General features: G+C 41.4%; 2 protein-coding genes across 2 annotated transcripts; one reads left to right on the plus strand and one right to left on the minus strand.

Annotated features, from left to right (window-relative positions):
• The first annotated feature begins 136 nt into the window (after positions 1–136).
• coq6 (coenzyme Q6 monooxygenase) lies at positions 137–9,522 on the plus strand. The gene is made up of 12 exons (XM_026355169.1): positions 137–504; positions 1,396–1,530; positions 3,075–3,133; positions 4,949–5,075; positions 6,294–6,424; positions 6,505–6,612; positions 6,917–6,979; positions 7,084–7,191; positions 7,851–8,053; positions 8,241–8,356; positions 8,717–8,883; positions 9,389–9,522. The coding sequence occupies exons 1-12, from the start codon at positions 303–305 to the stop codon at positions 9,416–9,418; spliced, it is 1,449 nt and encodes a 482-aa protein (XP_026210954.1). The 5' UTR covers positions 137–302; the 3' UTR covers positions 9,419–9,522.
• A 221-nt stretch (positions 9,523–9,743) lies between these two features.
• On the minus strand, positions 9,744–16,973 carry entpd5a (ectonucleoside triphosphate diphosphohydrolase 5a). Its single transcript, XM_026355168.1, has 13 exons — positions 16,393–16,973; positions 15,897–15,976; positions 15,448–15,591; positions 14,974–15,049; positions 14,456–14,491; positions 13,911–13,999; positions 13,751–13,830; positions 13,568–13,629; positions 13,349–13,450; positions 12,514–12,657; positions 12,345–12,401; positions 11,374–11,489; positions 9,744–11,151 (listed from the first exon to the last, which is right to left on the minus strand). Exons 1-13 carry the CDS (start codon positions 16,844–16,846, stop codon positions 11,068–11,070), a joined length of 1,524 nt encoding a protein of 507 aa, XP_026210953.1. The 5' UTR covers positions 16,847–16,973; the 3' UTR covers positions 9,744–11,067.
• Positions 16,974–17,340: the final 367 nt, after the last annotated feature.

The following is a 17,340-nucleotide window of genomic DNA, read 5'->3' on the forward strand; positions in this document are numbered from 1 at the left end:
TTAAACAAGGCAGGTGTCTTCTTGTTTTGGAAGCATTAGCACTGTTTGTGGACAGAAGCGGCAAACGCCAGTGACGACCGACGTCTTCTCTGATTGGACAGGAAACCGGAAGTACGTCCTGTGGAGCGCTTGTCAACACAACATGGCTGCTTTAGTGAAGGGACATGGCAGCTCTTCTTAGGACACATTCAAGGGGAAACGTCTCTCTGATTCTCATATGAACTCATATTCAGACTTCGGAGTGGGCTTAGTTTCTTTTATGTAACACGAGGTGTGCCCTCTATGAAAACAGAGTGAGAAGAATGCACAAGCTGTCAAGGGCGACGCTGGCCTTAAACGGACTTGGTCGGTGTTTTGTTACAGAAAAGCATGTGTCTGCTATAAAAATAATCGGGCGAGGATTAGTAAGTGCACAACATGGGGACGATTTTGACAACAATGAGGTTTATGATGTTATTATATCCGGGGGAGGGATGGTTGGATCTGCAATGGCATGTTCCCTAGGTAAGTGATCTCCCAACACTGATCGCATTTAAGTGTGTGACTTCAGCTATTATTAACCTGTTCAAATCAAAATTACAGATTGTCAGTGACCCAAACCTGTGCATCTGTAAAGAGTCACCAAAACATTCCACTTCAGTTTCATTTTTGTAGCACCTTTCACATTGTATGGCAAATCAAAGTATATAACAGTTAACCACTATTGTAGGAATTAACCAACTACAGATAACTTCACAAAATGTAAATCAAGAAACAATGACACCCTGTCTCTAGAGCCTTGAATTGGAACTCCACCTCAGATCCTCAGGCAGACTGTTTGAGTGCCTCGCCATGTTTTTTGTCAATCACTTTGTCAATCAGCCAGTGGATCTGAGAGGTGTGGTTCATACACTCGAAGCATGTCAGAAAAATAGGCAGATGCAAGATTACATAGCTGCTTTATAAGAAAAGCAAAATCGTTTTAAAATCAATAGGGCAAACTGACATGAACAAATGGCATGGCAATGACATGACAGAATTGTGTACTCTTCTGCTGTTCCTGGTCAGGACTCTGGCAGCACAGTTCTGGATCAGCTGTAACTGATTTATAGTGTTTTTGGGCAGACCACGTAGAGAGCATTACAGTAGTCCAGTCTTCTGCATATAAAGGCTATCATTAGTCTCTTTGTGTCACTCAAAGAAAGAAGAGGCAGTAGCAATATTTTTAGGATGACAAAAAGTTGATTTGGTGACAAACGCCACATGAGCCTTGAAGTTGAAGATGATGCAGAGGTTTCTGCTTTGTTGACTTGGGGCAAATCCTAGTGAATGTCATTAAAACTCTCTCTCTCTCTCTCTCTCTTTCTTTCTCTCTCTCTCTCTCTCTCTCTCTCTCTCAATATTTAATCTTGACAGGCATGGATCCCAACTTGGTGGGTAAGAAGATTCTCTTGCTTGAAGCGGGCAACAAGAAAGTTCTAGATAAGGTTCCAGAAATGTACAGCACCAGAGTCAGCAGTATCAGTCCAGGCTCTGCCACCCTCCTCAGTGGTATGATACACTGTACACTCGCAAATCTTAGATTTATCAGTATAACATTTAATTTTACTACGTAGTGCATTTTAAAGGGCTGTTTTGCCATAGATAGAAAATATATCAATCACCCAGTGATTTATGTACTGATGAGCTTCCTTCCTATTCGAAAGTTGCTCTAGACTACTAAATGACTCCCACAAGGTAAGCCAGGGATCAGACACTGTTGAATCACCCAGGCTTAGTGGGGATCATATGTGAACACAGTGATACTTATGTAAAAGGTCATCTGAGAATTTTCCTGACGCTGTGTTTTCCTTGGTTAAAGATGTGAGTGTTTCTACAGCTTAATCTGTAGTTTACTGGCTCTCACAAAGTCAGCTTGCTGAAGGGAGAGTCAAGGATTTTCTGTCCATGTAACCTTAGCTGGTCATGGTGTACTCATCTGGGAAATATGCTCCTTGTCCTAAATTACCACCTCAGAAATCCATTAAAATAGCTGAACGTGCCTATCAGTCCAGATCTGTGCCTTTTGTTATTGCATGGAATTACATAGTTGGTAACCACTGGGCAAAATCATTTTAATTTGTGCAGTTTTTGCACACATAAGCACATCTACGTTTTAACTTGATTCTGACCTCGAAATAACATCAGGTAGGCCAACTGCATGTGGTCAGCTGAACAGTTAATTGAGCATGGACAGCTACAACAATACACAGGGGCTCTTGCTTTTAAATTTACCATAAAATATTTTAGTAAAAATAATATTTGATATTATAAGTAATAGTTAGTATAGTTAAAAACAGTGAGGTTAATGTTGTGCTTAATATCTCAAAGTCCTTAATTTACATTATTTGTGAAGCATTTGCTGGCTTAACAGTTTTGACCTTGTTGTTGAATGAGAGACTTTATCTGATTTGACACTAAACAGTAAATTTCACAATATTTCATAGGAATGCAGTAGTGGAGTGTAAAGGAGTTTTTGTGAAACATTGTTCTTGGCAGTGATGAAATTTCCTCTCACTGACACATAAGCAAAAAGTCTAAGTTACACAGAGTTTATGGACACAAATGTCAAACTTGGCCACATACAGTATTATTCACAATAACTTTTTTTGGTACTTCAAATTTGTAATGTGTTGTTTTTAAGATGATTTAGCGATTTTTCAAAGTGATGTGAGAGAGTGCGTCCTCAAGTTGTAGCATGCAGCAGATGAAATGAAAGCATCGATAAGAGATAAATGAATGATTTTCAGTGTCATCTCATTTTATAACAAGTTTAACACAAGTTTGCGTCCTCCTTTAAACACAATGTTTTCTGGTTGGGTGACCATCAAATCTCTATCTGGGCTAGATTCATGCATGGCTGTTGTCTCAATGTATATTGTGAAAATGGATTCTTATTTATTTGTACAGTATTTGTTCAAATCTGCTGAATTAATGTATTGACTCACAGTATGATTACGATTATTTGTCATACCTTCACTTTTTTTTTTTTTTGCATATTTAGCATTAATATTGTAGTTAGCTCATAAGTTTTAAATATGTTTGTGCACATACAGGTATTGGAGCGTGGGAGCACATCACAAAGATGAGGTGCAAGCCATATAAAAAGATGCAGGTATGTTGATTTAGCATAATTGTTTGGGTTTTTTTTTTATCTGTGCGAGACAAAGGTACAGTGCTGTCATGTCAAAAGTTCAAAAAGTATAATTTGAAGATAAAAGTAACTCAAACCTTCTCACAATACTGAGAAAAATCCCTCCATTACATAATGGAGTTTTTCTGCATATGCCCTCTGGACTTTCTAATTTACTGGCATACTGCATGTATTTCTGTCATCCATCAATCACAGCACCATACAATTTGCGGAGAGAAAAATCTGTGACACTTAGCTTCTACTCAGTCATTCAGCTTAATGAACAAGCAACACAATGCTGTTCCATATAATCATGTATATGGTATGTAATCGTTCGCATTAAAATGGCAAACAGTGGTTTCATGTAACATGCATTTTGTTCATTCCTTTGTGCAATTTATGCCTTTTCAGTAGCTTTGCAGGATCTGCGGCACACCAAATGCCAAAGAACACAAGGTATATTTAAAAAAAGACCATTTCCTGGCATATTCAGAGTACTGGATGACTTTCTGACCATGCACGTTTTATTTATTAAAGCCATGTTTTCTATGAAGAGTGAATCATTTTGACATTTTCAAATTGGTACTCGTTGGCCACATCTTCTAATTATGAAGATTCAAATGAACAACGGCAAGAAGATGAAAGATTAGCAGGGTGGTTGTTTGCTGCAAAGTGAACCCGCTTTACGGCTGTGGGTGCACCCTCAGTCCCTCTTGTAAGATGTGGTTGATGTGTACCAAACACTCGACCGCAGGTTTCTCTCTAGGCCTAAGATGTCATCATGCAGTGCCTTACAGTGATTATGGTAGTGTACCTCTCCCATTATAACTTCTGTTTGCTACCACTGTTTTGCCTTGTTTGCCCATTGAGTCCCAGTCATATACATCTCAGCCATAGCACTGGAAAGTATGTAGTGTGGGTCAACTTTAAATAACATTCTTTCCCTGCAATAAAATACTCTTTCCACCTTAAATGTCATAAGCATTGAGGTTTTGAATCGAAACAGAAGCCAAATTGAGTATTTTGCCATTAACATGTAATTTTTCCCACATTTTTCTCTTGCAAAGGAAGCGCATCGCTTAAACCTTGCACAGAAAGTAGCAGCTCATTCTATCCCAAAGTTGCATCATTTCATACCTCATGAAACAAAACCAAACCATTTTTGGGCTGGTCTCAGTAAATCTTTCCTCCCAACCACTTATCACAAGTTGCAAAGCCACTGCCATTAGTGGTTTTTCTGTAGGGTATGTCCCCCTGCTTTATGGCAAGTTGGAAAAAAAAGTAGAGCAGCAGCATATTACTGCACAATGATGGGTTGTGTCAACAGAGTTACAACCCAGGAGAGGACTAACCTTGTACAAACACATTTCAACCCCTCATGTGCAACTCAAAAAGTTTTGGAATTATAGCAGCCTTAAACTATATCTCATTCTACCTCTTTTGGTTGCAGGTAAATATTGACTCTGACTGATTGTCTCTATAATTTCACCAAACATGTCATTTGTTATTTGTGTTTCTATGAAAATGTTTGCAATAGCCCACATCACATAATGTCGTTTGGTCCTTCACCTCAGAGAGTGGCATTAAGCTGAAGTCAGCTGTGCAGCCAGAGTTGTGTTGATGACCCTCATCACTGTGTTTTTATTTATGCAGGCTGTGCCAACCTCCAGTAGGAGGTAACAACCTTGATGTGCTGAGCTGAGTAAAGCAGCACTTGTCTGCCCAGAGATATATATGTAAAGTGATGCATTTAAGGACAAGCTCACAGACCACATGCATAACGAGTTTCTCATTTAGGTTTGGGATGCCTGCTCAGATGCCCTGATCACATTTGATAAGGAGAACTTGCAGGACGAAATGGCTTACATTGTAGAGAACGACATCGTCGTGGCTGCACTCACTAAGCAGCTGGAGAGTCTGTCCGGTAAGCACAGCATTTATGGTTAAAACATGAAACCACACACAGTAGCGGTGCACTGTACAACCTCTTAATTCCCGCTCCATCTGCCTATTGGACAGTGATTCTGGCAACTAATACCACCACATTTATCCCATCCTGTCCCCTGGACAGGGTTTGTTTATTTGTACTCTTTCCCAGTGGCTGTTTTTAAAGACAACTAAAGTTTTTGGAGCCGTCCGTGTTTTTCTGCAATTTCAATTAAAACCTCACATTTTGAGAGCTGCAGAGTCCCGGCACTCTACAAGGACACGTGAAGTGGTCCAGTGACCTATTTAAAGCTGCCATGTGCTCCCAAGCTTTGCCACCTCTTAACATACTAAAATGCTGACAGCGTAGAGTGCAGTATTGCTGACATTAGACCAACTTTTGTGAGGTTCACAAATTAAACTTAGCCCTACTGTCTGCTTGACAGTTAAAGTGGCATATTTATAAACAGTTTTCAACACAAGGATGTGCGGTTATAGCACGTTTTGCCTCATGTGCCTCCCATTTGTCCAATTCTCTCTCCTCTCATTTTAGCGGCGGTGTTATGTTATGCTCAAGACACTGTACATGAAAAGTATGCTCCCTGCCAGCTGTTTTCAACATAACAGTGCGCTCCAATCACTGGAAACCCAAGATCTGACATTTGTGTTCAGGAACCATAAGCTGTTATGTGGATGGGTCCTGCTCCAAGTCAGCAAGAGCCAATGGAGCTCAGAATTTTTTCATGTTTGGGATGAGCGGCTACTGATATTTTAGGAAGAGGAGCAGTTTTAGTGCAAAATCTAACAAGCTAGAAGCATGTGTGCAAGTGTGGCGTCCTGTGCTTGTAGATAAACACTGTTAGAGGGTGCAGTGTAGCGGGCCAAGACCATTAAGAAGATTGTCAAATATGAATTTCGCCAGCTAACGTGTGCCAGGGAGGAAAACCAGCAGTGTTTTATGAGGTGGTTTATAGATCTTCCACTGCTTTGGCTGCAGGATAACCATCCTCTCGTTTTTTTTTTTTGTTTTTTTTTTGAAGGAAAAAGTAGCAAAGCGTTGATTTAGTGTGATGATACATACACAGGGCCAAGATTATGCCTTTGTAATGAGAAAGTCCCACTAGTTAACATTTTATTTTAAGGAACACAGTTTTTTTTTTTTTTTCTTCACTGCCGCCTTTGTAGTCACCAATTTTATGTACGTGCTCTTTGTCAGACAATGTGCAAGTTAAGTACAGGTCCAAAGTGGTGAAGTATACATGGCCCGTGCCCCACCATGTTGCAGACTCCGTCCCATGGGTCCAGGTGAAGTTGGCCAGCGGAGATACTCTCCAGACTAAGCTGTTGGTTAGTTTGATTCCATCACATCATCTACACTGGTTCTCTGTCCTTGTCTGTTTTGTTTTTTCACTATTGTCCTTTTACAGATTGGTGCTGATGGACCAAACTCCATGGTTAGGCAGCAGTTAGGAATACCCACAGTGAAGTGGAATTATGACCAATCCGCTGTGGTTGCTGTGCTGCACCTGTCAGAAGTGAGTATCACAGTCTGCATAGATTAAAATTCCTAATAATACTTTTTAGAACATGTGCTATGCAGTATTCTGTGCATGTTGTATTTGCAATTTGCACACAAAAATGTTTTTAAAAAAAAAGTACTCAGTGTTTTATGATAGTTATTTTCAATGTCATCTGTCAGCAAGCATAAAACAATACACCCACCCAGCAACACCCTTTTAGAATATCTTCTTTTTATATGTAATATATGTAATTAAAATATACCAATACAGTGCAGTGCCCAGCAATTTCAGTAGAATATTTAATTTATGTGTTGGACAGCCCACGGAGAACAATGTCGCATGGCAGAGGTTCCTCCCAACTGGACCCATTGCGATGTTACCGGTAATATATCTACATTATTTACTGTAGTAGCTCTTGTTGCAAAATATCCATCTGCCACATAAGTATTTGATGAAGCTTCAGTGTCCGTGCTCTGTGCACTGCAGCTGTCAGACACAGAGAGCTCTCTGGTGTGGTCAACCAGTCACCAGCTCGCAGAGGAGCTGCTGGAGCTAGACGAGGAGCGCTTTGTCGATGCCATCAACTCTGCCTTTGTAAGTCTCGCACTAACTAACTGTTGATGATGTATTTACACTCAGATTGCACATCTGATGCTAAAGATGTGCCAACATTTCTGTATATATGTGCAGTGTGCTATATGTGGAAAGGGTTCTCCGCAGACTTGCTCACATGTTGAAATGTTTTCATTGAGTCACACAAACAATACGGTCATTGTTTTGCCCAAACTTTCTACAATACTAATATTTCTCTGCGGGAATGATCTACCTATCTATTTTTTATGTTTGGAGAACTCCTTTTTCCCAAGCAGGCTATTTTTACTGGGCCTGCTGATGGACGGGGTCACCATGGTTGAGTCACGTTTGGTTTCAGGCCTGGTTTGCTAATTAAACCTGTGGTCTTCCAGTGTCGACCATTACTGCATGGAATGTTTTTCAAACAGAGCTAATTCAACTGCATAGCCTGGCCGGCATCTTCTTTTAATTAGCCCAGCTCCCGAGTCCCTGCCAAACCAGTTAGTTAGGGAGGGGAAAAAGCACTTTTGCTGGCCCAGAGTTCAGCTGTACTCCTATGTCAGCTAATTTCTTTGTCCAGCGAAGGGATAATGTCTATTTTCTCTCTCTTATGAACATTTTTCCTTCTCTATGTATACGTCTCTGTCTTGTTGTTTGTCTGTCTGCGTTTGCACTGACAGTGGAATAATGAGAACCAGTCTGAGCTGATTGAGACGGCTGGCTCTATGTTCCGGGGCGCCCTATCACTCATCATGCCATCTGCAGGTTCACCTCGACAGCTCCCTCCAAGTGTGGCAGGAATTGGGCCAAAGTCCCGGGTCATGTTTCCACTGGGCATGGGTCACGCATCAGAGTACATAAGGCAGCGTGTAGCTCTCATTGGGTAAGGTAGCATGTAGAAAGTAATATCCTGCACTTAAAAAGATGTTGTAATTAAAAAGTCAACTGATTTACATTCAGATAATCTTTTATATACATATATAATAACACTTTGATTTTACACTTTACCCAAAATAACATACCATGGCATGAATGTATTTGGATAGTAGAGAATATGTTTGTCTTTGCAGGGATGCAGCCCATCGTGTCCATCCTTTAGCAGGTCAGGGAGTGAACCTGGGCTTTGGGGATGTGGCTTGCCTCACACAGCTCCTGAGCCAGGCAGCTTTTAACGGGAAGGACCTGGGTCAGTGAGAAATTTAAACAGACATAAATGCTGCAATCATAGCACAGTGGTTTCCTCTAAGCTCTTTTCCATTGCCCCAGCTCACATCACACTGTTGATGTGAAATATAAAAAGCATCAGCTTTTCCGGCAACATTTATTTGATGTTATTGTACTTATTCTACCAGAAACTACTGTATGTGTAAGATGTTACTTATAAAAGATGAAATGATGTTATGAGAAACTGATTCTTTTTTCATCTGGTAAATGAAGTCAAAATAGCACCATGCCTTAATGTAGAAAACATATACAAGACATCCAGTCGTATACAAGCTCAAACTATACTCTGTATATTTAAGCCCATCTTGTATTGTTTGTGCAGGAACATTGCAGCACCTGCTAGAATACGAAACTGAACGCCAGCGACACAATCTGCCCATGATGGCTGCCGTCGACCTCATGAAGCGCCTTTACTCCACTAACTCTGCCCCTGTGGTTCTCCTACGCACCTTTGGTCTGCAGGCCACCAACATGCTCCCTATGCTAAAAGTAAGCTCCCTCTTTTCTGGTTTCTACCACCAAACACATGCTCTGGTACATCCCATCACTCAGATAATATCAACCACCTATCAAACCTGAGCTCTGCCTCCACCCTCTTTTCTGATTACACTGAACTTTACTTTAGCGGTGTCTATAATTTTCAGGGTTCGGAACCTACTACTATGGCATCTAAGTTTAGCCCCAAATTTAGTGTTACCAAAAGTGTGTGGGTGGGGTGCTGGGCCGGCCCTGGGGCAGCGGACAGCGGTGTTGGCTTGTGTTTTCACACCCCTTTTATTACCAACCGCTCATGTAAAATGGCTTTATTCCCTACTAAGTGATACAGACCGATACAACTGTAACTGTTTGTGAGAGTATTTCACTATTTAATGTTGGGATTGCACTAGTGTCCAAGTTGTGTATAGAGGTCTGCAGTGCCACACTTGCAGCAGGTTTTTATTAAGTGTGCTTCAAAGGATTCAGAATTGAGCTAATGTGTGTTTTGCCCCCGCAGGAGCAGATTATGACATATGCAAGCAAGTGATGCATCAGCCATGCAGTAGTTGCTGGTGGATCTCCAGTGACTGTGAGCTTGCCTGTAAACATTGTGTATGTAAAATAACTGAAATAAAAGATTTATTTTACTCATTTGTGACTTTTTTTCCTTGTGTGCTCTTAGATGCAAAATAAATCTACATTAAAGAATAGTGCTGAACTGCTTTGTAGCTGTCCAGAATATACAATCGACAACATATCAAAATTATGTTTTGCTGAAACAATTCAAAGATCACGTTCTGCAAGATGTATAGACCTGAATAAGATATGTAAAGCACTTCCAAACACAAAGCACATTTTTGTCTTTTATTAAAACATACATGTACAGTATACACTTATTTCACTGAATGTAATAAAAACAATATACACATGTTCTCATCAGGTTATTCAGACTGATGAACATAGAGGCATTTCTGAGTAATTGTGCAGCATGAAGGTTTTGCAATGTAAAAGCAGTTCCTGTCAAATTACTTCACTGATAATATAAGTTTACATTATGTATATACAGCAGTAGTTATTGAACATGTTGAATACTGGGGAAAAAATGCTAAGGCACGGCGTTGAGAGCAGTTATACAAAGTTCCAGAGTTAATATTGGATTAAAATACTCTAGGTAAACTTTAAGTCATTTAAATATTTGTACAGTTCACACAAAAAAGAATTTAATATTACTAATATTTTTGAGCAACCAGCAATAAGTGAAAGAATAATGAATTTTAAACTATTGTACATAATTTCTGTTTACATTTTTACTGTATTTTATGGCTGTAAATTAAGTTGTTGATACACTATCTACCCTTGATGAGAGGGTTTTCTATTGCAAGTCTAAAGTACAGTTCAGACCTGGGGCCCCTGCAATTTAGCCTTGCTTGATAAGGTCTTTTGCATTCTAGACAAAACAAGCAATAATGGCTGAACAACACAGTCTGTGAGAGGCATAGCTCCACAGCTTTGCCCCCCTAAGTCATGGTTAATCCAACACAAAGGAAGAATATATATTTAGTTGACATCACAACATCAGAGCAACTCATCATGTCTTAGCTACAATATCTGCAATTAAAGTGTTATGTGCAAAGTTGAAGAAAAGAAACTATGATTTTCAGCTGCTCTATTCCTAATGATATATAAGTTGCCTAAAGTTAGGGGCAAATTAGAGGAGACTCATTTACAAGAATTTAGAAAGAAAACTATGGTTGAACTTCCAACAACTAGTCTCTTTATGGTTTTCCACTGTTCTGTATAGTGCACACAGGACCACAGTAAGCACCAAAATACCATGACTGGTTGTATTGCTTCTAAACTAGCCTCTACAGGTCCAGGTAAGTGACAAAGACATTTCAGATCAGACACCCATAAGTAATCAAAAATGTAAACGTTTTATAAAAATAAAGTCATCCCACTAGTTATGAGCTCAACATACAGTAGAAATAGCTGGCCTTATAAAAATATAGTGATTTCTTTTTTTCAACAGTTCTTGGAGTGTTCGCAGGGTGCTGAGGTTGAGGACGAGAGGAGGGGCATGGTGGGACACTGTGTGTCTACGAGGGGACGGGCAGATCAAGGGTGGATCGAGGAAGGGAAGCCCCACAGTGACAGACTGTCCCTCTCAGTGCCGGCTGCAACAACAGTGAGCCATCCTTAGTGGATGTTGAGGTTTCTGAAGTAGTCAAATGTTGCCCCAAGGGCCCAGCTTGTCTCCACGTTGTTTACCTTCTTGGCTAGCTGTTAACAAGGGAGAGAGGAGATCCTCCATCAAAACCACAAAGAAGCAAACAATGTCCTACACATACAGACATACTGTCATGTAGAGCAAAAGGTCATGTTGCAAACAAGTCTTGTGAAACACTGTACAGTCTGAAAATGTAGGTTTTGCCAGGCAGCTTTTCATATTTTTTCAGTGACTCCTACATCCACTGTCTACAGTAATGTCTCTGATTGTCTCACCTGCAGCACAGTGCTGTCCTTGAAGCCAAAGCCCTCCTTTAGCAGACAAGTGATATAGGTCATATCCATGCAGAGGAAGGGGCTGATAGCACGGTATTTGGTCATTTTGTTGCACACTGCAAACACAAAAAGCAACTGATTTCAGGCATGACATTAACACATAAAATATACAAAAAGAAGTGTTGCATCACATAATACAGTCACATTTTATGTATTAACAAAAAAAGATCCTTGGTAACCCCTGTGCTACATGATTAAAAGATGACCTTTCTGTTTTGTTTGGCTGTATAAACAGTGAGGTGCGAGGAAAATGGTTGAGGGTCAGCTCAAGGCTGCGGGTGGGTGGTGGTGTTAAACAGCCAAGTACACATTGTGTCTGTGTTTCAGTATGTGTCAGCCCCCAGGTGGTGTGTGGCTGTCAGGTGCCCTCCTGCCCGGGCCAGACAGACATCTTCAGCTCAGCTGCCAGCCCGGCCTGAGCCAGACTTGTTCCTCATGACCATGTGACAGTGTTCTCACAACACAAACAGCCTTATATAACACACCAACTCACTGCTTCTCCTTGCTATAAATCTGGTTCTACATGAATATTACAAGTGCCACCAGCTTGAGCTGATAGACATAGTATATACTGGTTAAACAACTACAAGATTTTATAGTGCTGTTAACATATATTTATTCTATAATAAACTGAAGTTTCCTTATAATCTGTCTCCATAACACATTTAGAAAATAATCATTTACATTTTACTGTTGTAATAAATTCTTTCTTGACAGGATAAGCTGTGCCAATTTGGTACAATTTGTGCCAAGTGTTTGGGCACAAACAAGCCTTTGCTGCTGTTGCTGTTTAGAGCGTGGACTGTTTTTCATGAAGTTTCAGTGGTTAGAAGACTGATATAAATATAACTTGTAAGATTGGTGGTTTCATATACAAGTTTATCCAACCCTAGAGAGGATAGCACGCTTACCTTCCTTGGCTCTCTTCTTAAAATCCCTAACTTCAATTGCACCACCTCGACTGCCATCTGTGCAGAAAAGGCAAACATGCAATTTGAATACCTATTTTGTGCAAAAGATGATAATTAGCATGAAAGATAATGGTACTGGAAGGTGACTCTTTGGTCTATGCCCACTCACCAATGAGGCCAGATTCCACAGCCCTGTCAAAGTAGTAGGAGAAAGCGTAGAAGACACTGCTGCCCTTCACTTCATAAGGCTGGTGCACTATTCCTTTGATCACCTTCATCACCTCATAGTAGCACAGCTTATAGCCTGCATAGCCTGAAGAAAGACAAGGCAGAAGGTAGAGTTATTTTCAAGAATAAGTCACCAAATCAGGAAAAATGTAAGGTGAACATTGAGTTAAAGATGTATGGAGGCAGTGGTTGGTGGATTGCAATGCAACTGAGCGTGGAGCCTTAGTTCAAGGTCAGCTAAGGGTTGAACATGGGGGATCACCAGAAAATACAAGGGAAGCCCCAAAAGGACAAGTTTCTCACAGCCCCATGGGTATGGTTGGTTCAACTGTGCCGGCAAAACCATGTGCTGACAAGAGCGGCATTAAATGCGGTCCTGTTGGGCTGTCTATTTTTACCACATAATTGTGAGCGGTCCAGATCAAGCAGCTCGTTACACAAAAAAATAACAGCTCAGGGACAAGCCCAGCATCTTTTGGCTACTTGACTGTGGTATGGGAGTGACTGCCTTATTTGTGAAGTTAACTGACAGTTTTCTTTTCGTTTAAATACAAGGTTGACTGCAGTATAATTGTTCAAGAGGGAAGACAGAGAGAGAGGATGACAAAACATGCGTTTGGCGCCAAGGTTGCAGAAACTTCAGGGGATAAATGTTCTCATGTGAGACCGTATTACACTGTACTCTATTGTGCTCCAAAGTCAAGAGAGGAATGCAAGGATTGCTTGATCCAAGGCACTGGGAAGGCAATCAAAACCTCACAGTGCTTTTATCTTACCGTCTGGAATCCCGCTAACTTTGTAGGTGGTTCCTCCAAATGTCACTTCTTCTCTGAACTTCTTTGGGAGGCAAGAGCTTGTGAAGACTTTCCAATCCAAACCTGTGAAAACAAATACAAAAAAACAAACAAACATTTGCCATTTTTCAATGAAAACATTTTTGAAACACTGGTACAAAGTGACAACAGAAAGGTAATTAAAATTACTAGATACTCTACCATCAGCTCCTAGTGCCCCGAGAGTTGCCAGTCTAGCGGCGAACAGTCCATTTCCAAGATAGCTATGTGATGATGATATAAAAAGTATGTTAATCTTTTAGATAGATAGTTGTTATGCTACAAAATACAAATACATGTTTTGTTTCGGCAAAACTAAATCATAGAGATGTGTGTGTGTTGTACCTGTGTGTGTAGAGTTGATATGTATTGTTGAACAGGTTGAATCTAGCGATGTAATTGGAGGGGGCAGACTGAACAGTTTTCTGTTGGAGAAACAACAAATGTTTAGTGGTGCATATTTTAATAATAACAGACAATTAAAATAATCTAATACTGAATTAACCTTTGACTTGGGAAGGAATGTGATCTGTGTCGATCCTCCACCCAAATCCAGGATCCCCACGGTCCTCTTTGTGTTGGAATACAAGTGACCTTTAGCAAAATAAAAGCACAAAGTTACATACATCACACAGGGTGAAGGAAACTTATGATAACATGCTATCCATCATAGCTGCAACAAATAAAGAACAATAAGTTTTCTTCTGTTTTTATTGCCAGTTTTAGTTTTTAGAATTTCTTGCTTTTATAACCACTAGCATCAGAAAAATGCAAGCTTGCAGATCATGTCTGCACCTACCAGGAGGAATAACACCTTTTTGGTTTAAAGTTTAGGCTGTTTAAAATAAATTGAACGGTTCCATAGCTGTGTGAAAAACAAGGGGAAATTTTGTTTGTTTTTGCAACCTGCTTGGGGCCAGTGATTCAAGCTTATAACCTCAGACAGGAGACAAGAGTCTTTCACTGCTGGGCTTCTGTGTACACTGGAGCCTCAGATATGAGCCTCCTGACCACTAACACCTCCATAATAAAACACAAGCAATGTCATACCTGTAAGGAAGTTCACTGTGACCCAGGCAAGGACTCCTAAAACAGCACATGGATGAAAATGACTGTATTAGTAGAAAATCTAAGACAAAATGCTAAATGTTTCCATTCAGTCACATTCACAAGTACAAAAATAAACTGGAGATTACTTCTAGTCCTGTTCTCCTTCATTAGGCTGATATAAAAGTAGCATAGTTGGTTTAATTAACATGTGGGACTGCAGGCCAGACCAGGTAATTACAGTTGTCTACAGTGTCGAGTTATTGCGGTGATAAAGTGAAGATAATTAATGGCACATACTGTGGGATGAAACATGTTGGGCGTGGGGCAGCAAATCACATGGCCATATTTATTTGTCTCAATGAGGTAGTAACATCATTAAACATAATTAAGGCAACAGTATTGTTTGATGCTTCAAAGTGAATGAGGCACCTGATACATCTCAGTCCAAACCACCACAAATGATGTTTATGTGCTGCACGCAGCACGAATCAGTGACAGACAAATAAAAAATAACCTACCTTCATTCTTTCCATTCATGATGGTAACGCTGTTGTTTGGCACAAAGAAAGGGGACTCATCAAATACCTCTCGCACCTGTAGAAAACATGTGTCACCCATGTGTCAAAATAGTCCAATTACACTAAAATAAGCAGCCACAGACATTATCCCAACAAATGTTGGACTTTTGTTGGGATAATGTCTATCCAGATTGTAAAAAACAAACTGCTCCGCTTTGGAGTGACAGATAACTCAACCACAAGCATGACTGGAACAGCAGCCTGGATTTAATACTTTAAATGACAAATATGGTTACTCCACACAACCCCACAACAGCTGTTTTTTGTAACATGATAGCCACCAAATGGGCAGACTTGCAGCCTTTTTTCTCAGTGACACTTGTAAGCACTTAGTGGTTTCTCATCCCGTTCCCTAAGCGGGACGGGTGGTGCTTGTGCCAAACTGTCTGAGGGCAGAAAGAAAACGTGCCTCACCTCTTTCAGAAGAGCATTGGCCTTGTCTTCGGGCAGCAGACGCAGACCCGCCGTGGCCTTCAGGATCACCGGGGTCCTCCTCCAGCTGTCCTCGGGCACTGTTTTTTTGGCGATCTTCAGCAGCTGTCGAACACTGTTGCCACCCTGCAGAGGAGATAGCGGTTACACGACCCATCAGAGAACACAGAAAAAGAAACTGGAAAAAGAGGAAGACACTTAGATTATAGTCAATCTAAGAAATATTTTTAGTCATCAAGAGTAAGTAGGTAAATACAGCAGACAGGAGTGGGCAGCAGTGACAGCATCAGTAGGAGGTGTTTTAATTACACAGTGTTTACATCACATGAACCCAACCCAAAGAAAATCCCAGTGGTTTGGTGGTTTCCAGAGAGTGACAACTCCCTAATACACCTGATAATTAATCATTTGGGTTAAACCCACATACATACCTCTTCAGGGTTGTCCTTATAGGCGGACAATCCAGGCTTCACTGCATGGTATAGTTCGTTGTCCAGAACTGGCAGCTCAACTAAAAAAAAAAAGCAAGCACGCAGATGATGAATCGAGACAGTAACTCAAATATTTGGGGATATAGAAAAAGAAATTTCAGCGTATAAAAACATATATAATAAGATAATTTTTCTGTAACAACTGCCGATATTGATATTGCACTGCTGTCACCTCACCTACAGCACATCCTGGTTCAGTTTTTAAAAGTCTGCTTCCTACGCAGTTGAGTCAGACAGACAAATTAAAACTCCACTTCTGCTACTTTTAGAAGCTGTGTTGCCCATGCACTCTGTTCTTGCACCACACAGTGAATGACCTAACAACATGCAGACGGAGTGGGAGCCAGCTGCATGAGCAGAGCCTCGCTATTGGTTCTAATGGAGAGAGAGAGAGAGAGAGGGAGACACAGACAGAGAGATGAAGGAGTGCACTTACCGGGGTCTTTCTGGATGAACTTATAGATGTGGATCCTGGTGCCTGTGCTCCCAGCGTCAAACATGACCCCATAGAAGACCCGGATCGTGTTGACGGGGGAAGAGGCTTCTGGTGCCGGGTGGTAGACCACAGGTGGGTGGTAAGGCTCAGGTGCAGGATGCACGACTTCGGGCACCGGGTGGAAAGCCTCTGGTATCGGGGGGATGACTTCAGGTGCTGGATGGAAGACTTCGGGGATCTCGGGGTAGGTCGGCACGCCGGGCTGTGCGACCTCTCGCACCGGATTGGAGACCTCAGGGAGGAGGTTTTCAGTGTTGGCGGGGTGCTCCCCGGTCCTCCCATAGCGGAAGAAGTGGGGGATGTAGCGGTGGTGCCGGTAGTAAGTCGCCTCTGCTATGAGGCTTCCAGCCACAAGCCACACGGATAAAGTGAGCAGCAGGTTCGGCGTGGCCATAGTTTGCACAGCCGGAGAGAAGAAACAGATGGAGGGGAGAAAAAAAAAAAAAAAGCCTTGGTGGATGCAGGAGTAGAAGAGTGACAGAGGGCCTGAGGAGAGAGCAGTGGAGATGGTGAGAGGCAGAGTGGATGCGATGCTCACTCGGGGCTGTCTGGTCATCTGTTTACAGTATATAAAGACATAAGGGCTTGGCATGGGGCCACACCGAGAGCACTCATCCACCAATCCTGTGGCGGTCCATCCCAACTCCCCCCCACCCCCCCCCCCCCCCCACCACCACCACCACCACCACCCTCCTTCTCCTGTGAGCTGCGCTGGAGACGCACTACCTGCCTCCCATAAGGATTTCCTTTTTTAAGAGGGGGAGTTGGAGGATTATTTTGGGCAGTGTTTTTTTTTTCCCCCTCCTCATCTTTACTGGCTATTCTTGAGCCAAGAAATCCCCTTAAAGAAGAAGTCGAAATGAACGGTTCACATGAAAAAAAAAAAAA

This window comes from Anabas testudineus, chromosome 12, assembly GCF_900324465.2.
Source record: "Anabas testudineus chromosome 12, fAnaTes1.2, whole genome shotgun sequence".
NCBI classification, from domain to species: domain Eukaryota; kingdom Metazoa; phylum Chordata; class Actinopteri; order Anabantiformes; family Anabantidae; genus Anabas; species Anabas testudineus.

Coding starts and splice junctions, on each gene's coding strand:
- entpd5a (XM_026355168.1), bottom strand. CDS start 16,846: ATGGCCACGCCGAACCTGCTGCTCACTTTATCCGTGTGGCTTGTGGCT. Junction 14,000..14,455: donor CACAGTGAACTTCCTTACAG/GTATGACATTGC, acceptor ATTTTGCTAAAG/GTCACTTGTATTCCAACACA. Junction 13,831..13,910: donor CATTCCTTCCCAAGTCAAAG/GTTAATTCAGTA, acceptor TTTCTCCAACAG/AAAACTGTTCAGTCTGCCCC.
- coq6 (XM_026355169.1), top strand. CDS start 303: ATGCACAAGCTGTCAAGGGCGACGCTGGCCTTAAACGGACTTGGTCGG. Junction 6,613..6,916: donor CTGTGCTGCACCTGTCAGAA/GTGAGTATCACA, acceptor TGTGTTGGACAG/CCCACGGAGAACAATGTCGC. Junction 6,980..7,083: donor GACCCATTGCGATGTTACCG/GTAATATATCTA, acceptor TGTGCACTGCAG/CTGTCAGACACAGAGAGCTC.